Genomic DNA, 19185 nt, shown 5'->3' on the forward strand with positions numbered 1-19185 from the left:
TTTTACAGGCATCATCCACTGACTACAATGTTTAAAATAAAAATAAAAAATTCAGCAAATACCTGGAAAATATACATTGTTGTGCTGACATGACCCAGGTTAGTTTATACAGATATTTTTTAAAAAAATTATATTTTGTGTATATTTTATTCAAATTTTGTCCTACGACCTGTTTTGTCCCTATTCTCAAGAATGACTGAGACACACCCACGCCACTAGACGCAGTAATATACCAAAAAGATGCAACTAAGGAGCAGATTTAGAAGTACACGGAAAGCTACAGAATTTGTTAAAAACTATGAGCTGTGCTGAAGTAAATAAAAGAGAGAAGTTTACATGTTGAGAGTGAAACTCCTTCCCAAAGATAAAGATTACAGATTTCAAAAGAAAATAAAAACGGTAGACCGCGGGTAAAACAGAAAATAGCGCCCCCGTCACTTCCAGAGTGCTATGGTCCCATTTCCAAATAAGGCATGAGACAGCCTTGAGGTCCTTCTCGATTGGGCAACACTCCCAATGCCCGCCCATGCCGCCTGGTCTGAACAGAACGCTTCCTACCCAGTCAGTCTTAAAATTTAGCCAATTGTTAAAGTGTCTGATGGCAAGACAAGGTTTTGAGATACCTCATACATTATTTACAGGGAGGTAAGTTAAACCCAATTTCTTTTGAAATACGTGTTTGACTAAGGAAGGAGGGCTTTCAATATGACAAATTTAAGAAGGAAAAATATATATTTAGAATTAGTCTTATATTTAGAATCACCTCATAATGGGATGCGAATAGATGCGATGGTGTTGAAGTAGAAGGAGATTGCGCCTCGGTGTTTGTTAACCTAATAATATTAGAGTTTTGTGCGGTGCTTCTTATAATTATCTTCCAATGCAGCTTATCTGATAAAAAAATAGTACTCCAAGTAAATAAGCACGTGCAGTATTTTCCGTTTCTCTTTATCTTCTCCCTCCCGTAGTCAATTAATAAAAATAAAAATAGCATGAAAATGTCACAATCCCCACTTTGGCATTACTGTCTGGGTTTAATCAAGAGCGGTTGAAGTGGATGTGATTTCCAATTGTCGCCAACAGATTGCTACGTACTCCTTCACCACTGCATATCTCCCTTTCTGTCAATTTTCAACTGTGTCGCGTCTCATTTGACATTCTACCTGCTGAAACAAAACGACTCCAAGCGCTCTATGCAATAGCAGTCTGCAGGAAAACGGGGAGTCAGAAGTTTGGTGGATGCAGTGACCATCTTATTAGAAATGTGTCCCTGATGGACATCAGCAAAATCATTTTGCAACTGGGCAACATCAGCAGGCTACGAGGCTGCGCACCTGTCAAGTTTTGGACTTTAGAATACGGAAATCGTTACGTCCCACCTCCGCTGCTGCCATCGGAGCGAGGGAGGGTGGGGGGAGGTCTATCAAGCTTTAACTTTAACATAATTAATTAATGTTGAGCAATTGTGCTCAACTTTGCATAAATATCATACCTTGCCGAAATCTAAGAATGCTGCCATGATTCTAAACCTGCGCAGCTCTTCATGCACAGCGGCATGTCTCCATCGCTGCAGTATAGGTGTAAAAAGCAGGTGTCAACGACGCAAAACACCTGCGTTCATGTTACCTTTAATTAAAGGCGGCTCAAAACACGTTAAGACATGTTAACAATGGATTAAGCAGTTGTAATGAAAAATGTGCCGCGGGCGGATGGGGGTTGTTGGAGGAGTGCGACGAAATTACTCTAATTCGGGAAATTTAAGGGAAAATATTAATATGGGAGCATGCCGGGACAGAGGGGCAAAATACGGTTTCCCTGCCAAAACGGGAGATTTAACAAGTACGCCTGGAGGGCGTAAAATCTACCATGAAGAAGTGAAGTAGTGAGTGATCGAATTTGGAGCCTCCACCCTCTGCTTATCCACATTCAATAGAGCAGCAAGCATGGTATCTCCATTAAGGAGGTTGAAGTCTGTCTTAATCCATCCGTCTCAGAATGCAGAACCTTGTGGTCAAGGCCTCCTTTTTCACTCTATGCCATTTTGCAAGTAACTTGGAGTTAGTAGAAAGGAGTAATACAAGCACCTATTCCCACAGTAAAGACGGTCTCATCATAGTGAAGTATTGTGCGCACTGCAGCCTTCCTCTCTGCTGAGCTTGCATAGGATCCAGATTTCAGTAACCCCTGCTTGTTCTATGACTGGCAAGGATTTTCGCACCAGAGCTGCTAATGGTTGTCATTGTTACTGCTATTCCAATGGGGTTGTAATTAAAATTAAATGTAGATAAGAGAAATTCACAGACGATTTTGTCCTAGCATATACCATATAGGACTTAGTGAATCTAGCAGTACCTTATCGACCTCAGAAATATTTAATTTTAATGTAATTAAATGGAAATAAAATTAGTTATTTTGTGAAATTCACTTTTGATAACATGTCATTTTTACTTTGTGTAAAGGTCGATGTTAGCAAATATCCTAAAAAGAAACAACACACCCACAGCTTTCAGTCTGAGTTTAATGCATGCTTTGGATTTGTAAATGATGTTTGAAAATGTAATGAATAGCAGTGATTATTGGATTGAAGGGACAATCAGTAACAAATGCATTATCCAAATTTCTAAACCAACCCCCTGTTTCCATTCACTTTAAATGTTAAACAATATTTATTTGCAAAAAAAATCTACAAATTACAGTTAAACCAAGAATAGCTATGCTCTTAAAAGTACTGTATTCACTTGCATGCAGTTACTTGCAGTAACTTACTCTAGTAATATACTTCTTGATTGATTGTTAAATCATCATAGTGGTTTCAATCCTTAATTGATTGGGAAATTGATTAAGGATTTGTCAGGCAAATCCTTAATTTGATTAGCAAATCAAATCTGATTCCCCATTTAATTCAGAAGTGGGGATTGAAACAAAGTTCTCCTTCAGGGACTGTTAGAAAACTGCTTTCATGAAGAGTGATATCATTCTGGTGGGGGGGAAACATCTGGAGGAAAAAATAATAGAGCCCTTCATCAGTCATGAGTAAACATTTAGCTAAGCAGTTTGGGTGTGAACTCAAATTCATTTTTATTATAAGGGGGGCACGGGAAGCCTTCTGGATGAAAAAAACAAAACAAAACAAAACATGAACGCTGTATGTTCACCCTAGCCCCCTAACCTTGATACAGTAGGGACTTCCGCACTTCATATATCTGTGTCCTCTGTCACGTTTATCAGCAGTTAAAACTGTTTAATCCGTTGTTAACATGTCTTAACCTGTTTTTCCGAGCCGCCTTTAAAGGCAACATGAGCGCTACAACGCTCGCGCTGGGTTTACACCTGTGTGGCAGTGAAGGAGACCTGCTGCTGCTGTGCAGAGCTACGAAGGTGTGTGTTAGAATCATGGCAGCAAACCAGCAAAACGCAAAGAACTTTTCACAGTTTTCCCCCCAAACTAACAGACTGAGTTGAGTAAAGCTGTTGGATGCAGGTTATGTTAGGTAAAAGATGACTAGCTAGCTAATATCAATACAGCACCTTAAGCTTGTTAACAAGTAGCTTGTTGGCTACTGGTGTAGTTGTAATTTGATCCCCCTCATTCCCCCCTTGTTCATCTGGAGTTTGGAAACCACTGGGGGGACCCAGGAGAAAAAGTTTGAAAATCACTGCCTTAGGCTATCAGATTTATTGTTCAGTAGGCTAATAATAATTTCATGTTTGTCAAAATGTTTTTCCACATTTGTCAAATGTGTTGATATGTCATTGTAGGTAGTGCACTACAATTGTTACTAGAATCATCATGGCAGTGGATGTCCCTGGACTCGTGTCTGTCATAATTTTTTATATTTTAATCCTGGGAGTTGGAGTGTGGGGGTCTCGAAAAGCCAAGAAAGTGGAGCAGACATGTCCTGGACCGGCGAGCGAAATCTCCATCATTGGCGGCCGCAACATCAGTGTCCTGGTTGGTGTTTTTACCATGACAGGTAGAGTCTTTGATTTTAAATATGAAAGGGTAACTACCGTCTATGCTCCATGACCCTTTCCAGGTTTTACTCTCATCCTCTTATTTTTTTTCTTTGCTTTTAGCAACATGGGTCGGTGGCGGTTACATTATGGGAACCGCTGAGACTGTTTATTCTCCTACTCAAGGTCTTGTCTGGGCACTGGGACCCCCTGCATTTGCTATAAATTTTTTGTTGAGTAAGTAAACAATCCAATCAATCTTATATATGCATAATGGCACACAAATGAAGGTTAATATGACTGGTATGAATATATTATCAAACTACTAATGAAAAGGTTAATATTTGAGTGAAGTCTAAATAATTAATTGCCCATAGTTCTTTATCTACCCTGCACTGTCATGTATGATTCAAATGTTCAAATGCAATGCTGTTTAAGTAAAATTGTTCCTCTGATGGTACGGCTCACTTCTCCTGCTTCCTGCAGGAACGTTGCTGCTTCAAACAGAGAAGTATTAAACTGGGACCTACACTTCATATAAGTCCATATAAGTAATCAAAACCAATTACATGTTATTGTTTTGATTCCAAATAACAGTGCTTACAACAGGATTGTGCGATTTAAGATCTGTTAAAATAACAAGCATTAGAAAATCTTAATTAGGGGTGAGTTTAAATGGGGAGATTGCTGAAATATAATACTGGGAATCTTCAACCAATTTAAAAAAGCCTTGCACTCTCACTGTACTGAGCTTTACTTTGAAGTTTTTTAGTAAAATCCAAAGCACTAAAATCTCACCAGAGTAGCATTTGGGGTTAAATCTCTACTTGGTCAATCAGTTTTTACACTTGTAGCTGCATTGGGAACGGATAGAGGTGATGGCAGTGCTTACGTAGAAAGCTAACCGGTCTTAGGTGGAAGCATATTTGTGTTTTCAGATAGAAGACATGTCTAGACAGGCTTATATATTGACAGAAAACGAATTTCCTCTCTCATCTAGCTTTGTGAATGTAGTTTGTCTCTTCATGTTCGGTTTTAGGTGGACTGTTCTTTGCAAGGCCTATGAGGTCAAAGCGTTATGTGACAATGCTGGACCCATTTCAGATTCGCTATGGTAACATATTCACTGCAATAATTATGCTTCCCGCTTTGTTCAGTGATGTGTTATGGGTTGCCTGCATCCTTGCTGCTTTGGGTAAATAACCTTTTGTCTCTTTCTTTTTGACAAAATGTGTAATTTAAAAACAAGGTCATTCTTAATACTTTCTTGCATAATTTTTGTGATAATAGTATTGTTAGTTCTTGTGGTCTGTGTTCAATATTTTGAGGTGCAACTATTCTCAACGAGTAAGAAATAGCTGAAGTGAATCCAATTTTAACAATTTTGGATTATATATATTATCGCTGACTAAATATTTTATGATTTTGTTTCAGGTGGCACTATGAGCATAATACTTGGAATATCTGCTACCTTCTCCATCATCATCTCAGCAGCTGTTTCCATCACCTACACACTTTTAGGAGGCCTCTACTCAGTTGCATACACTGATATTTTCCAGCTTTGTTTTTTGTTTGTGAGCCTGGTAAGAAACAAAAAAAAGAGACTATTTTCATATTAGCTTATTTGTATAATAATATGTTCTAAATATCACTAAAAACTGTACACTTTAACTACACTAATTTCCAACAATCCTCCGTAAAAGAACTTTTAGTTTCAGAAAATATGAATGTAATTAAAAAGGTATAAAATGCAACTACAAATTAATTAATAAAGCACAACGCCATTTGATTAAAAAGAGAAAGGTGGCATTCCTGATTATATTATTCCTTTATCTTAAAAACCTGCTTCAGTCAAAGTTTGGCTTTTGTTCTGCAGGTAAGAAATTTTACATGTTCAGACTCCATAAAAAAAGGTTTTTTTTCCAAGAAATGTTTTGCTTAAAGGCAGTTTTCACTTCTCATTTGATGCTCCATAGTACTGAACCAGTAGCTTTTTGGAACAAGTAGGTCCTCTGTTCTACCATCTGAAAAGTACTTTGAGATTTGAAGAATTTAGAAAACTTTTCCAAGTCGGCAGTGCCACCTCTTGTTCTTTAATGTGACATAATATGATGGACTCCCTGTCCCAGGCCTTCGTCAATTTATTACATATCATAAGTCAGTCTTTTTTAGAGTACTTGTCACGCTCAACACAGAAATGCTAAATGTTTACATAAGGTAAATAATTTTAGAATTATAGAAGGAATTGAGTTTTAACAGGTATGATGTTGGTTAAAAGCACTGAGAAAAGCGACTGTGTTGATGATGGTGAGGAGACGTTGAAGATCGCTAAAAGAAATTCAAAGAAACATGGATAATAAAGACTGGTAAAACAAACAGCATAATAAATAAAATAATGAATGAAGGAGAAAGTAAATACACATACATAAATAAAAAAGAACTATTAAATCTACATTTAAAACTGGTGTAAAGATTTGTTAATCACAACATTAAAATAAACAAAAAAGTACACTAAATGCATCTGTTTAAAATTTGCACAAGGCCAGTTTAACAGTTAAATAAAACTGCGAATATATTTTATGTAAGGTGATGTTGAAATGAATAACTTAAATTACTGAAAGTCAAATAAAAGCCAAGCAACAATGTTGTGTCTTAAATTTGCTTTTCATCACCATTAGTTGTATTGTTATAGTTGCTGCTTGTGACTTAAAGGTAACAAAAGTAAGGTTAATAAAGATAAAAATAAACAAGGATAAACATAGATTATTGGGTAACATATGACTGAAAATAGGAAGAGTAGGGTTTAGAAATAGTTCAAAGATTATAGTTAAAATGATATATTAGCTTAAAGATAATTCAATATTGATTGGCTAGTCTGACAATGTTAATTGTTTTACTAAGTCTGTGTTTTGTCTTTTTCAGTGGATCTGTGTTCCTTTTATGGTGCTTAGTCCAGCAGTAACTGCCATCTCACAAACACTCCCACTCAACCAAACACATGAACATGCATGGATGGGACACCTGGAGCTGGCAGATGCTGGAAAATGGGTGGATGAGATGCTGCTTCTGGTAAAAAGAAAAGAAAAAAAACATAAATTAAATAAAATTTCACTTTAGGTCAAGCAGCTTTATACAAAGAAGTTTAGTTTAGACAAATAAATTTAGTTTAGACACCAACAAATATTCTTAGTTCAAGTTAAACAGAAACACTTTTTGAAGGCAAAGTGTGAGAAGTGATATTTTTTACCTTTACAAAATAAATGGTTTTAGTCTTTGACAGATTGACATCAGAGTGAATATTTTTGCATTGAGACCCTTTTACAATAGAGCTACTAAAATGTGCTAAGGCCATGAATGGCAGCAGTCAGTATAGTTTTGAATAAGAAAGAAAATGTGTTTAATTATTAGCCATGCCTTTAGATATATGATATATTTAGATATATTCCTGGAAATTTATCTGTGACCTTACTTTTACAATACCGACACAGTATAAATTTTGGCTTTTGTGATGAACCTTCCCAGATAGGAAGAGATGGTAATTCAATGTTGATTTATGTTCAAAAAGATTGATTTTTGGTTAATGTCGACGATTGACAGTGGATCAAGCAATCATCCAATTTAATTTATCCCTGAGTGAGAGCATTTTGTTACTGGACGGTAGTTAATCATGTCTTAAATTAAGGACTTTTGAGGTTAATGGGTTGTGATTCCTCTCTGTACATATTCTTACTGTAAATATTATTACTGGCTATTTGTATGCAACATCTACAAATCACTACACGGAGTTGAGCAGTCCATCACGAGTGGTATGTCCCAACCACATAGCCCCTTACCTACTTGTTTGTTTGCAACCTGCTTTATCAAGTTACAAACCTGTTAAAGCCGTTTTAACAACTGCTTTGGCAGGTTTTTCTAAAGACGTTGAATTAAGATCCAAAAGGTTGAATTTATGGGTAAGGTCAACTATTTATGGTGCGTCATCCATCAAACAATCAAATGTCAAGGTCTAATCCAGTGTTTTTCCAAAACTGGTCATCAAGGCACACTGCTCTGCAAGTTTTTTTGCATTCTTCTGCTTCAGCACACATTATTTCAATTGATGACTGATTAATAGGGTTTTGCTGAATTGCAGTCATCTAAATGGGATGTGTTGAAGCAGGGGGAACATCTAAAACATGAAGGTTGGTTTGCCTTGAGGACCTGGGTTGGGGAAAAACTGGTAATCAATGTTGAATCTGTTTGTTGTATGCTGTTTGTCCTGTCACTTTCCCTCTCTCTCCCTTGCCCTTTTTCCTCCCCTCCAACTCTTTGAGCTCTAGGTGAGAACTCAAGAGCAGGGGTTCATCAAGTTTTAAATTAAGCACTCTATGTTGAGGACAGTGGGTTGTGATTCTTTTCTGTGCATTCTCTAACTTGTTTGTAGATGCTACAGACTATGCATCCCCATGTGTTGACTCAAAAATATCTACCAGTCTCTTCAAAAAGTGGAGCTTGTAGTGACTTGTAGTGAGCCATAAGACTGACTGACATGAAACTGTCACAAATGTGACATAACACCTGTTATAAACACAAATGAATCTTCATGAATGCTTGTGACTGTTGTCATGAAGTGTCCTTCTGTAAATAATGTCATTTTTAAGTTTATGTACACACATTTCTGGAAAAATTGTAATGTAAGATAATTTTGAATGACATAACACCCATCATCTGTCAACAATATTGTGTGTTTAACACTAATGACACAACTTTTAATGGCATGTTATGTAGACCTATCAGACCTACCAAAAAATTTACATGAATCAGTATTGATTCTTAACTTTTGTCTATATTTGTCAATATAAAATCAACACATGTAGATTCTAATTCAGATGTTGGTTGAATCAACATTGATACAGTGTCAGTTATGGCTGAAACCCTAACTTTGATTCAACATGTGAGCCACTGACCACTTTTCGTTTCAGTGTCGGGCTTCAACAGGGATTCAGTATTTTCAGTATTTCTGACTATATTTCAGCGTTGATTCACTCATATTTTGCTATCTGGGTTTAGTTTTGCCAATAACAAATCGAAGTCCACAAATTCCTTGAAACAAGAGAAAAGCTGTTTGAATTATCTTAATAAGAAAAGATAAGCAAAGATAGTTACTGTATTTTCAGGACTATAAGCTGCTACTTTTTTCCTAAGCTTTGAACCATGTGGCTTATAGCCAGGTGCGACTTATATGTGGATTTTTCTTCAACCACCAGGGGGCTCTTTAGCAGGAAGTGAATCATTGGAAGTCAAAATTGGAAATAAAAGAAGAAAGCGCCCATTAAAACGAAATACATTTTTAATAGGGAATTGAAATTTGAGAATGTTGTTGATCAGTGAAATAGTATTGAGGGGAAAAAGAAGATTTTTTATTTTTTAAATAATACTGGGATCATTATGAGAATTTGAGGCATAGATATTAGGATCCAATAGATGGCAGTAGTGCAACAATAATGGATGCAAGCTGCAGTAGAAATCTAAAGAAGCAGAAAAAGAAGAAAGCGCCCATTTTCATTTAGCAGATGTTAGTAGCAGACACGAAGGATCAGCACTTTTACTGTTACAGTTACCGTTCGGAAACTACTGTAAGTAGTTCAGTTAAATCTAAACTTGGCAACTTTTTTCTTTTTCAACCGTAATAAATGTGATATTCAATTGACCTGTTATGACTCAAATTTTGGGTGTCCGCCTCCCTCTGCTGCATCATTGTGGAAAACCTAGAGCGGCAGAGATATCTGCGGCTTATAGCCCGGTGCGGCCTATACAAGTACAAAATTTGGATTTTCTTTCTAAAATTAGAGCGTTCGACTTATAATCAGGGGCGCTCTGTAGTCCGGAATTTACGGTAAATATTGCCATAGGAGGAACCACGATGGCTTCAATCACAGAATCTGGTGCTGGTGTTTAGAGCCATTTCGGTGTGGTAAAGTTGTATCTTTGAAACGGGCAGACTCTGGCAAATGTGGATCTAGGTGATGGTGAATAAGTCTCAGCTGGTATGCCTTTTTCTCCTTACTGTTTCCCAGCTTGAGGAACAGTCTTGTCTTGTTCTCCTTTATTTTTCAGCTGATCTCTCCCGCAGCACCTGATCTGAGCACAGATGTGGAGTTGGCATTTAGATTCAGTTCGGTTTGACAAGTGGTGTCTTTCAAACATTCTATGGTAATTGTAAATTAATTTGACAAGCTCAACCTGTTTTGTGTTTTGCAGGCTTTAGGGGGACTGTCATATCAAGCTCTGTACCAAAGAATACTCTCTGCAGCCTCCTCTGCTCAGGCTCAGGTCACCTGTTTTGCTGCTGCTGGGACAGTTTTTGTCGCAGGAATCCCCTCAGTTGTTATTGGTGTCATGGCTGCGGCTGCAGGTAATTCAGTAGTTTGACTCAGCTGTGTTGAGTCAAACCTCCAGGACAGTAGATCGTAAAGACTAGAGTTGGAGACCCCAGCTCTAGAACATGGGGGTCAACCTTCGCACTTGATTTTGGGTTTAGTTTTGCCACTATTTCAACCAAGAAATGGAATTAGACCAGAGGATACTTAGCAACCCTGAACAGGAGCACCTAGTTTACATACTTTAGATAGATCAACATTCGATTATTTTTCTTCTTTTGCTCTTCTTCTTCTTTCCTTTGGTTTGTTATGTTTGTTTGTATTTACTTTTAATTCATGTAAAGAACTTTGAATTGCCTTGTTGCTGAAAATGTGCTATTTAAATAAAATTACTCTACCTTACCTTACTTTGATTGCCTAGAGGTCACCATCGAGCCAACTTTAGATGCATCTCTGCTTCTACACACTGAAATCAAATATTTAGGTCGTTTGCAAAACTTGTCTGTGTCCTGAGAAGATTTACATGTGTTCTCTACACAATTCTCCCTCTATTCTAGAATTTAGAAAAAAATGTATTGGTAATTCTGACATAAAACAGGAAACATTTTGTTTGATTTCATAACAGACAGTAAAGAAAACAATGGTTATATGTTTTTTCTACAGTGTCTGTAAATGTCTTTTTTTTTCCAACTGTATGTATCCCTCTACTCCTTTCCCTCAGACTGGAACCAGACTGCATACGGTCTTCCTCCTCCTTTTGAGCGTGGAGATGCAGGGAAGATCCTGCCTCTCTCTCTGCAGCATCTCACACCCACCTGGGTGGCAGTGCTAGGCATTGGTTCTGTAGCTGCAGCTGTTATGTCCTCCATGGACTCGGTGCTGCTGTCCTCTGCATCCATGTTTACACAAAACATATACAAGAAGACTTTGAGGAAAACGGTGTGTGGACACAATTTGAGTCCACTCTAATAAAGAAGGGACTTGGTGTTTTATCTGCTATTGTCCTTCCTCCCCTGCAGGCCTCAGAGAGGGAGCTCCAGTGGGTGATCCGTATTAGTGTTCTGGTCGTGGGCCTGGCAGGAACAGGTCTGGCTTTTGGAGACGACAGTGTGGCCACTCTCTGGTTTTTAAGTGGAGATCTCCTCTACTTTGTGATTTTCCCACAGCTGCTCTGTGTTCTCCACTTCCGGCGTGCAAATACTTATGGTGCATTTTTTGGCTTTGTGGTGGGTTTGTTGCTGCGTGGACTGAGCGGGGAGCCCATACTTGGGATCCCTCCTGTTCTCCTGTACCCTGGTTGGAGGGAGGAGAATAATGTGATCAGACAGTACTTTCCTTATAGAACTGTTGCCATGCTGTTTTCTGTGGTAAGTATTCTAGCAGTCTCATGTCTGCTGAACCTGATTTTTGAGCACCAACTTATCCCACAGTCCTGGGATTTTCTGCAGGTTTTTAAAAAAAAGAATGAGACAGAGGAGGATGAAGCACCTGACCCTTGTGAGGAAATGAACCAAGTTCTCAATACTAAATTCTAAGCTAAACTTCAATGTAACCAAAAGAATAAGCCTAAACATGCTGCAGATGGTTTTGTGATTTGTCAAGGCAACTCCATATGTAGTTACTTTTGTTTTTTAACTGTTTTGCAGTCACTGAAAAAATAAATGGTTTCAATTTCTAGTTTCCAGTCACAAACTTCAGTGTATGTTTTAGGCTTTCATGATATATAGTTAGTACATAATTTCAAAGAAGGAACGCTTTTTTATTTATTTATTTGTTTTTAGGTTAAATAAAAACAGGCTGCACGGTAGCGCAGTTGGTAGAGCTGTTGCCTTGCAGCAAGAAGGTTCTGGATTCGATTCCTGGCCCCGGTCTTTCTGCATGGAGTTTGCATGTTCTCCCTGTGCATGCGTGGGTTTTCTCCGGGTACTCTGGTTTCCTCCCACAGTCCAAAAACATGACTGTCAGGTTAATTGGCCTCTCTAAATTGTCCTTAGGTGTGTGTGTGTGTGTGTGTGTGTGTGTGTGTGTGTGTGTGTGTGTGTGTGTGTGTGTGTGTGTGTGTGTGTGTGTGTGCATGGTTGTTTGTCCTGTGTGTCTCTGTGTTGCCCTGCGACAGACTGGCGATCTGTCCAGGGTCACCCTGCCTCTCGTCTGGAATGTTAGCTGGAGATAGGCACCAGCAAGGGACAAGGGTGTAAAGAAAATGGATGGATGGTTAAATAAAAACCCTAAAGTTATGACATGCACTTGTGTTCGCCTAATATATGTCGATTCTTTTTTTTTTTTTTTAAACATTCCAGTTTAAGGTCAGTCAGACTGAACAGAAAGTACCTGCAAACACTAATGTCTAATGTTTTGATTGAAATTCCCAGTTGGTTTTAGGGCTTATGTTTTTTTTGTTTTTGTTTTTTTAACTGAACCACACTAAATAGTATTTGAAGGTTCTTTGAAAATTTTTTCTATCATTAAATTGCAGGATTTTTTTAAAAGTTGAATGTCCATTCCAATGAACATCAGCTTAGGTATGTTATACAGTGCAAAGAAAAAAACCGTCTATAAGCTTTTTGAAGCCAGTTTTTTACATACTGTCATTAGTATTTTATTTTTTTCAATGATGGAGTATTAATGCTGACTTTCTTAAACTGCTTGTACACGGAGAGATATCTGATTATGGTTGCTCAGATATAGGAAATAAGCCATGTGAGAACAAGAGTTTGATAGATGGTAATTTGAGAAGTAAAGCAGTCCATGTTCCTTAAAATGTCTCAACCAGAGGAGTTCAAGCTGTACAATGAATCAATGGATGGTTTTGTCCTTCTAGATGAAATTGTCGGTCTGTACCAGACAAAAAATCACACTGAAACTACTTCAAGGGTGCTTATCAAAATTTGGCGATTGCATGTAAATACCCAGCAAGCTGATGGTTTGCCAAATGTTTGGTAACTGTGATCTGTTGTTAAATTATCTAAACTAAAAACCCTCCTGTTTAGAATTACTTTTGTAATAATTGTTTCAAGAGTAAGGAAATGTAATTCTTCAATTGCTGACTGTGTGTTCGATCATTTTGTATTTTTGTGTTTTTTATGATGTAAAGCACTTTTGAAATGCCTTGTTGCTGAAATGTGCTATACAAATAAGATTTGATATGATATGTCCAGATTGCTATACATACACAGTAAAAAGTAAAATGTAAAAACATTTTATATCAGATGTCACACATAAAAAATAAGTTCACAATGCTCATAAATTGTACACATAACTGTAAGGGCATTCTTTTTACTATAAACATGACATTTTTTTTCTGTACAGTTTACATTTTGTACTTTGGGCATTTTACAATACTTTGCATGGTAATTCATTTCTTTATTTCTTTTTCTTATTCTTGTTTGTACGTTATTGACTTGGTTTGTAACTGGTTCTTTTTTGTTTGTTCGTTTGTTTGTTTGTTTGTTTTTCCCGGGATCAGTTGAAAGTTATATCCATCTCCGTTTTTTTGTAATGTGCTTGGTGGAACAGCAGGGGGCACAATCGAAACACTAATGGAAACTATGACAATTATTTTTTACTAGGTTCAATGTCGGAGGGAGTAAAAAGATCTAAAAAAATAGACTCGTTGTCGGCTACTTTTCTCTTCCTTTGAAAATAACATCTATGTGCAAAACTGTACGGGGATGGAGGCATCAAAATGAATACGGTGCGCTGTCTCTGCTGTTTGTGTGGGAGAATAAATGAGGGATGAAGGCAGAGGTGGCCGTCCAGACTCCGCTGAAGCCAGAGATCCATGCCAGATTTTCCTTCACGCCTCTAAGGAGGGTTTTCAGTGTCACTTTGGTGTATTTTGTGCATTAAATTACTCTCAATATCGAAAATGGTTTATATTTTTTCCCAACAAAATTCAAAAAATTCGATAAAGCAAAAAGGTTTTAAATAGCAATACCATAAAATGGAAATGGACCGACAGACTATTACAAAATATTTCTTAACTGTCAAATATTAAAATAACACAATCTTTTCAAAAGATATTGAGAATGTGCAACACATCTCCGCAACGTTTAAGGTATTACACGTCAATATTTACATCTCATGTGTATTAATATACAGAAGCTGGCAGCCGAGTTCCCCTTAGAGGAAACAACCAGTAATGTACTCGTAGTACAATGCAGAGTATGTTTCTCCTATTTCTTGCACTTACGAACATCACAGCTAACAGCATTAGCTGTGGTGAAGAATAATTGGAAACCTGTACTGTTTAAAAGAGCAGTGGATCAAACCAAATTCACAAAACCATTATATTTTCTACAGGAAGAAAATGTTTTTTATTGCTCCTTTTTGTGATTTTTTTCCCCCCTCACCTTCAGTGAACAGCATTATTTTCTACCTAAAGTTTTATATCACCTTTATTTTGTCCTTTCTTATACTTTTAGTGGTATTAGAAGAGAATGTTATAATATTCATATGAAAATGTTATTAACAACAACAACAAAAAAAACACCTGATCAGGTATTTATTCATGCAGAGAATGAAGCCAAATTCCTTAGATATAAACTGATAGTTGTTAAAATCTTTGACAGCAAAATATCCGACAAGACTTTTTAGATCAATGTAGTTTTTACACACCAATCGATCATCTCTTCTAACAGCCAGGTCATTATGAACGTTTCACTGCCTATTTTCACTACTAGCAGTAGTGAAAATAGTAAAGAAAACTCATGGGGGAAACTTAAGTCAATTAAAAGCATTGTCACGCCATACTATAAAATCCTCTACCTGCTGACCAGTTTGAGCTCAGTGGGACAGATTTTACAGTTATTTAAAAAAAAAAAAAACTGCTTTACGTGATGATGCATCAGAAGGCAGTAGTTGAAAGAATGCCTTAAAAGTTTACTACAATAAAAATAGAGGGAGGTCGTGAAAGGTTGTTTTTATTCTCTCCTGAGTTTTTATGTGAATAAACAAGAGCTCTGTCAATTAGAGCTGAATTTAAATCTGGGGGTTTCTTGTTCTGTTGTGTGTGAAACAAAAGCAGTTCTGTATTTGTAGGAGCCTTGTTTACTGACCAAATAAACTTCTTTTAAATTAGAGGAATGTCCCCTGCCTTCCAACTTTCCCCATTTATTCTGCTTTAAATTACGTAGCCAGTAGTGGCTGTGGGGCTTCCTCCCACTGTCCAAAAACATGCATGCTGGGTTAATTAGTGGTTCTGAAATGACTTTAAGAGTGAGTGTATATGAGAGCTGCCCCACCCAAAGTGGTATGAATACCATTTCTATTAATCAGACCAGCATTTCTCCCTAACCTTTCAACAATCTGTGTTTCCTACACAGCTTGCTGGACACAACCTGGACATCCAGTGGCTAAAGGGTAGCACACCACAAATTACCGGTGAACACCCAGAAAAATAGGGAAGTTTGGCGTTATTATTTGAAAAGCAAGGCAAAGATGCAACACATATTTTTTGTGATCTCTGATTAACAAATGTAAATAAGAATGTTAGCTTTGACTTTTAGCCATCAGTGTTTTGTTAAAAGCTGCCCACTCTGATTTCATAATTAAGATGAGACTATACTCAGTTATAGATGTTATTTTGTTCTTGAAGTTCCAAATTAGTGTTAGATGATGAATACTTTACTGACAAAACACAGCCAATTTGAGACAATTTGTCAATATGGTTCATAATGGTAAGATCTGCTTCTTGTCATGCAACAGAAGTTTTTTTTTTTTAACATAAAGCTGTACTGCGGCACTAAGTCATATATAATTGAATTTACTTGTGTAATACTGATTGAATATTGAGAGTCTCAGAAAACTAGAATATTACAGGGGATCAAAATAAGAATGATATTTTAAACAGAATTGCCAGGTTCATTTCTGCCAGCTTTATTTTAATAACTGCAACAATGCAGCATGCCATGGCATGGAAGCGATCAACTAATCACTCTGCTGGGTTGTAATGAAAGCCCGTATTGCTTTGACGGCTGCCTTCAGATGCTCTGCCTTGTTGGGTCTGGTGTCTCTCATCTTTATATTGACAATACTGTGGGTTCCAGCTAAGGTCAGCTTGCTTCATAAAACATAAAACTTCAAGCAGCATGTATTCCAGTCGTCCTCCAGGCTCTGGGAGCTTGATTTCCAAATGAAATCTCAAACTTTACTTCCATCTGAAAAAAGGATTTTTGACCAGAGTCTAGTCCAGTTCCTTTTCTTCTCAGCCCAGATAAGATGCTTGGGGCCCATCTGTAGGATTCATCTATGAGTAGTCACTGTTGATGCACTGACTCCAGCCTCATTCCACTCTTTGTGAAGTTTCCCTAAATTTCTGAATTGATTTTGCTTCCATTCAAATGTCCACAAATGTGTTTGGATGCAGCACTCTGTGAGCATCCAGTTTCTTTAGCAGTGTCCTTTGTGGCTTAGCCTTCTTGCTAAGAGTGTCGATGGCTGTCTTCTGTTAGGAATCTTCCCTTTCATTGTGTCCGCTACTGACCCAGACTGAGAGAGAAAACCCTATGAAGCATTTGCAGATGCTTTGAGTTTGTTACCTGATTAAGGTGTGCCACCATATATTTCAAATATTAAACTTTTCACAATATTCCAATTTTCAGAGATGCTGAAGTTTGGGTTTTCATTTAAATGACCAGAAATAAGTTTGAAATATTCAACTCTATCTGTAATGAATATCTATGATGATCACTTTTTTAAATAAGCAACGAAAGATATAGGATATTTTGACGATATTCTGTATTTTTTCCCTCAGTGTACCTGTGCTGTTTTCCGTTTGGCGTGGTGTTTTTTTTTTGTTTTTTTTGGGGGGGGAACTGGATCTTTATCCACTCCGGGTTTTCACGACGCTCCCACTTTATCCGTAAAGCTATGTGTTTTCTGTGTGAGAGACGCCGACTCTTGTTTGGAGCAGCGATTCTACGGAGGGGCAGAGACCCGCAACAGCCTGCGCTAACCGAGGGCGAGTCTGAACCATTTCATCCTCTGGATTTTACGCGCAACAGGACTATTTTTCTTTCTTTTTTTTTCTTTCCTGTGTTTTTTTCTTTTTACGTTGGTGTGGGGAGAAGAGCAAAAAAAAAAAAAAGAAGAATCACTCGTAAAAGGCAACTGCGTGGCCACACTCTCCCTCCCACCCCAGCCGAGGTCGTCTAGCTGGAGATCCATTCTCTTGCGTGGCACAAGTCTGGTATTTTCTTTCAGCTGCAAACCCGGTCTGACGGAGGGGATCAGTCCAAGAGGAGCTAAAGGGAGAAATTTGGTATTCAAACCGAGCCGGGACTGCTCTGCGGGGATCTTACTATAGCCTGTGCTTGCTGGATGGCATAGGCAAAAAACGGGGGGTTTTCATTCATTTTTCAGCCCCTCTCAGCCACCACCCCTGTGGATCTGTCCGTGTGTGTGTTTTTTTTTTTTTTTTTTTTTTTCGCCCTCCTCTTTATCATTCAGCCTTGTTCACGAGTGGAATGCTGTGAACGATTTATGGGGCTGCTTGTGGAATTATAAATTACGAAAAAAAAAAAAAGATCTAGGCAGACTTGTGTTTTTATTGTCCACGCTAGGCCTTAACACACTGGAGGCGCACTGCTGTTTTTAAGAGATGGAGAATGAAGATGGGGATTACCATCATTTATCCAGGAAAATCACTGGCCCGTGTGCCACACCAGCCAAAGTGTACAGTGATCGGCAAAAATAGCAGACTGCATTTTTGGGATTTTTCTTTTCGATCAAAAACGCCTCCCCTCTCCAATCAAATCGCATTTATTTATGTTTTTAAGTAGATCTACATAATAAAAAAAACACACATTTGGAAGCTGCTAAAGAGTAGCCTTTCGGGCTACAGACATTTATTATTCCTTTTTATTTATATTTTTTCAATTCCTGTTTTTTTTTTTTTTTTTTTAATGTGCAGGATCTCTTGCGACTGGTGGACGTGTACGAACCTGCTATTTTATTTAATTTTTTTGCGTTTTGTGAAAGGAAAATAATGAACGTGGGAGCAGAAACATCGATGGGTAGCCTGACCTTGTTTTGGGGTTTGCTGCTGTTTTTTTCTTCTGTCTGCGTGCGATCCACTCATGGAGAGAGTAAGTGTTTTGATAGTGTAAATGCTCTAATTTATTTCTCCACTCTCAATATGTCTGAAAGCTTGGAATCCTTGTGAGCAATGTAATGTAAGCAGTTCTTTTTATGTGTCAACAGTGAATAAATTATTATTTTAAGATTATTTTTAATTAAATACGCCAGTGTAGCCGCGGCGCGCGCCTGTTATTCAAGCAGTATATTTACACCATGTGTCGGTGTCGGAGAGTGCCTGTAGATAACCCAAATACGCAGTATTATTTTATATGCCCATGCATTCTTATTAATTTGAACCCAAAGGGAGGGAATCCAACAGCAGGCGCATCCGACGCATTGTTTTGAACGCGCAGAAGTCAGAGGGATGGATCCAGAGAGCAGAGCTGAAGGTTACTACGACCATGTGGCCATTTTGCATTTCGTAGTGCGTTGCTGCGCAAAAACAACAACAAAAACCCCCCAATTCAGACAGTCCTGTTAACCCTGTTATTTGTTTTAAAGTTATCTGGACTCTTATATGGCTACAAAAACAGGCGAAGAAAATTACACTTATCTTCCATTAAAAACGATATCTGAAAGCTAGTTAGCCTCTTGTTTTTGTGCGTCAGTCAATGAAATGTTTAAACTGGAGCAGCTTCAGAGCGCAGCTTGTTTTCCACCTCGGCTTTAACACTGTGTGCTCTGTGCTAATTAAGCTTAAGAAACGGATGGTGGCTTTCAGTCAGAGGCATGGACATTTTTTGACTTTGTTATAGAAACATTTTATAACGGGGTATGTCACACTGGTAAATAG

The 19185-nt window shown here is 37.8% G+C and overlaps 2 protein-coding genes across 4 annotated transcripts in view; both read left to right on the plus strand.

The window, feature by feature from the left end:
* Positions 1-404: 404 nt before the first annotated feature.
* On the plus strand, positions 405-11988 carry LOC103466656 (high affinity choline transporter 1-like). 3 transcript variants are annotated; one of them, XM_081608192.1, is made up of 9 exons: positions 405-645; positions 3760-3974; positions 4078-4191; positions 4994-5149; positions 5389-5537; positions 6877-7023; positions 10195-10348; positions 11035-11252; positions 11333-11988. In XM_081608192.1, the coding sequence occupies exons 2-9, from the start codon at positions 3791-3793 to the stop codon at positions 11846-11848; spliced, it is 1638 nt and encodes a 545-aa protein (XP_081464318.1). In that variant the 5' UTR covers positions 405-645; positions 3760-3790; the 3' UTR covers positions 11849-11988. The 3 variants fall into 3 exon arrangements, with proteins under 3 accessions (XP_081464318.1, XP_081464320.1, XP_081464319.1); XM_081608194.1 differs by having other exon boundaries at positions 3852-3974; XM_081608193.1 differs by lacking the exon at positions 6877-7023.
* Positions 11989-16042: 4054 nt separating this feature from the next.
* Positions 16043-19185, plus strand: part of igf1ra (insulin-like growth factor 1a receptor) — a 92270-nt gene continuing 89127 nt past the window's right edge. Inside the window, exon 1 of the mRNA XM_008412387.3 lies at positions 16043-18400. Within this exon, the coding sequence (XP_008410609.1) occupies positions 18301-18400 (100 nt within the window). The 5' untranslated portion in view covers positions 16043-18300. The remainder of the gene's footprint in view (positions 18401-19185) is intronic.

This window comes from Poecilia reticulata, chromosome 6 (genome assembly GCF_904066995.2).
Source record: "Poecilia reticulata chromosome 6, P_reticulata-male-v2, whole genome shotgun sequence".
NCBI classification, from domain to species: domain Eukaryota; kingdom Metazoa; phylum Chordata; class Actinopteri; order Cyprinodontiformes; family Poeciliidae; genus Poecilia; species Poecilia reticulata.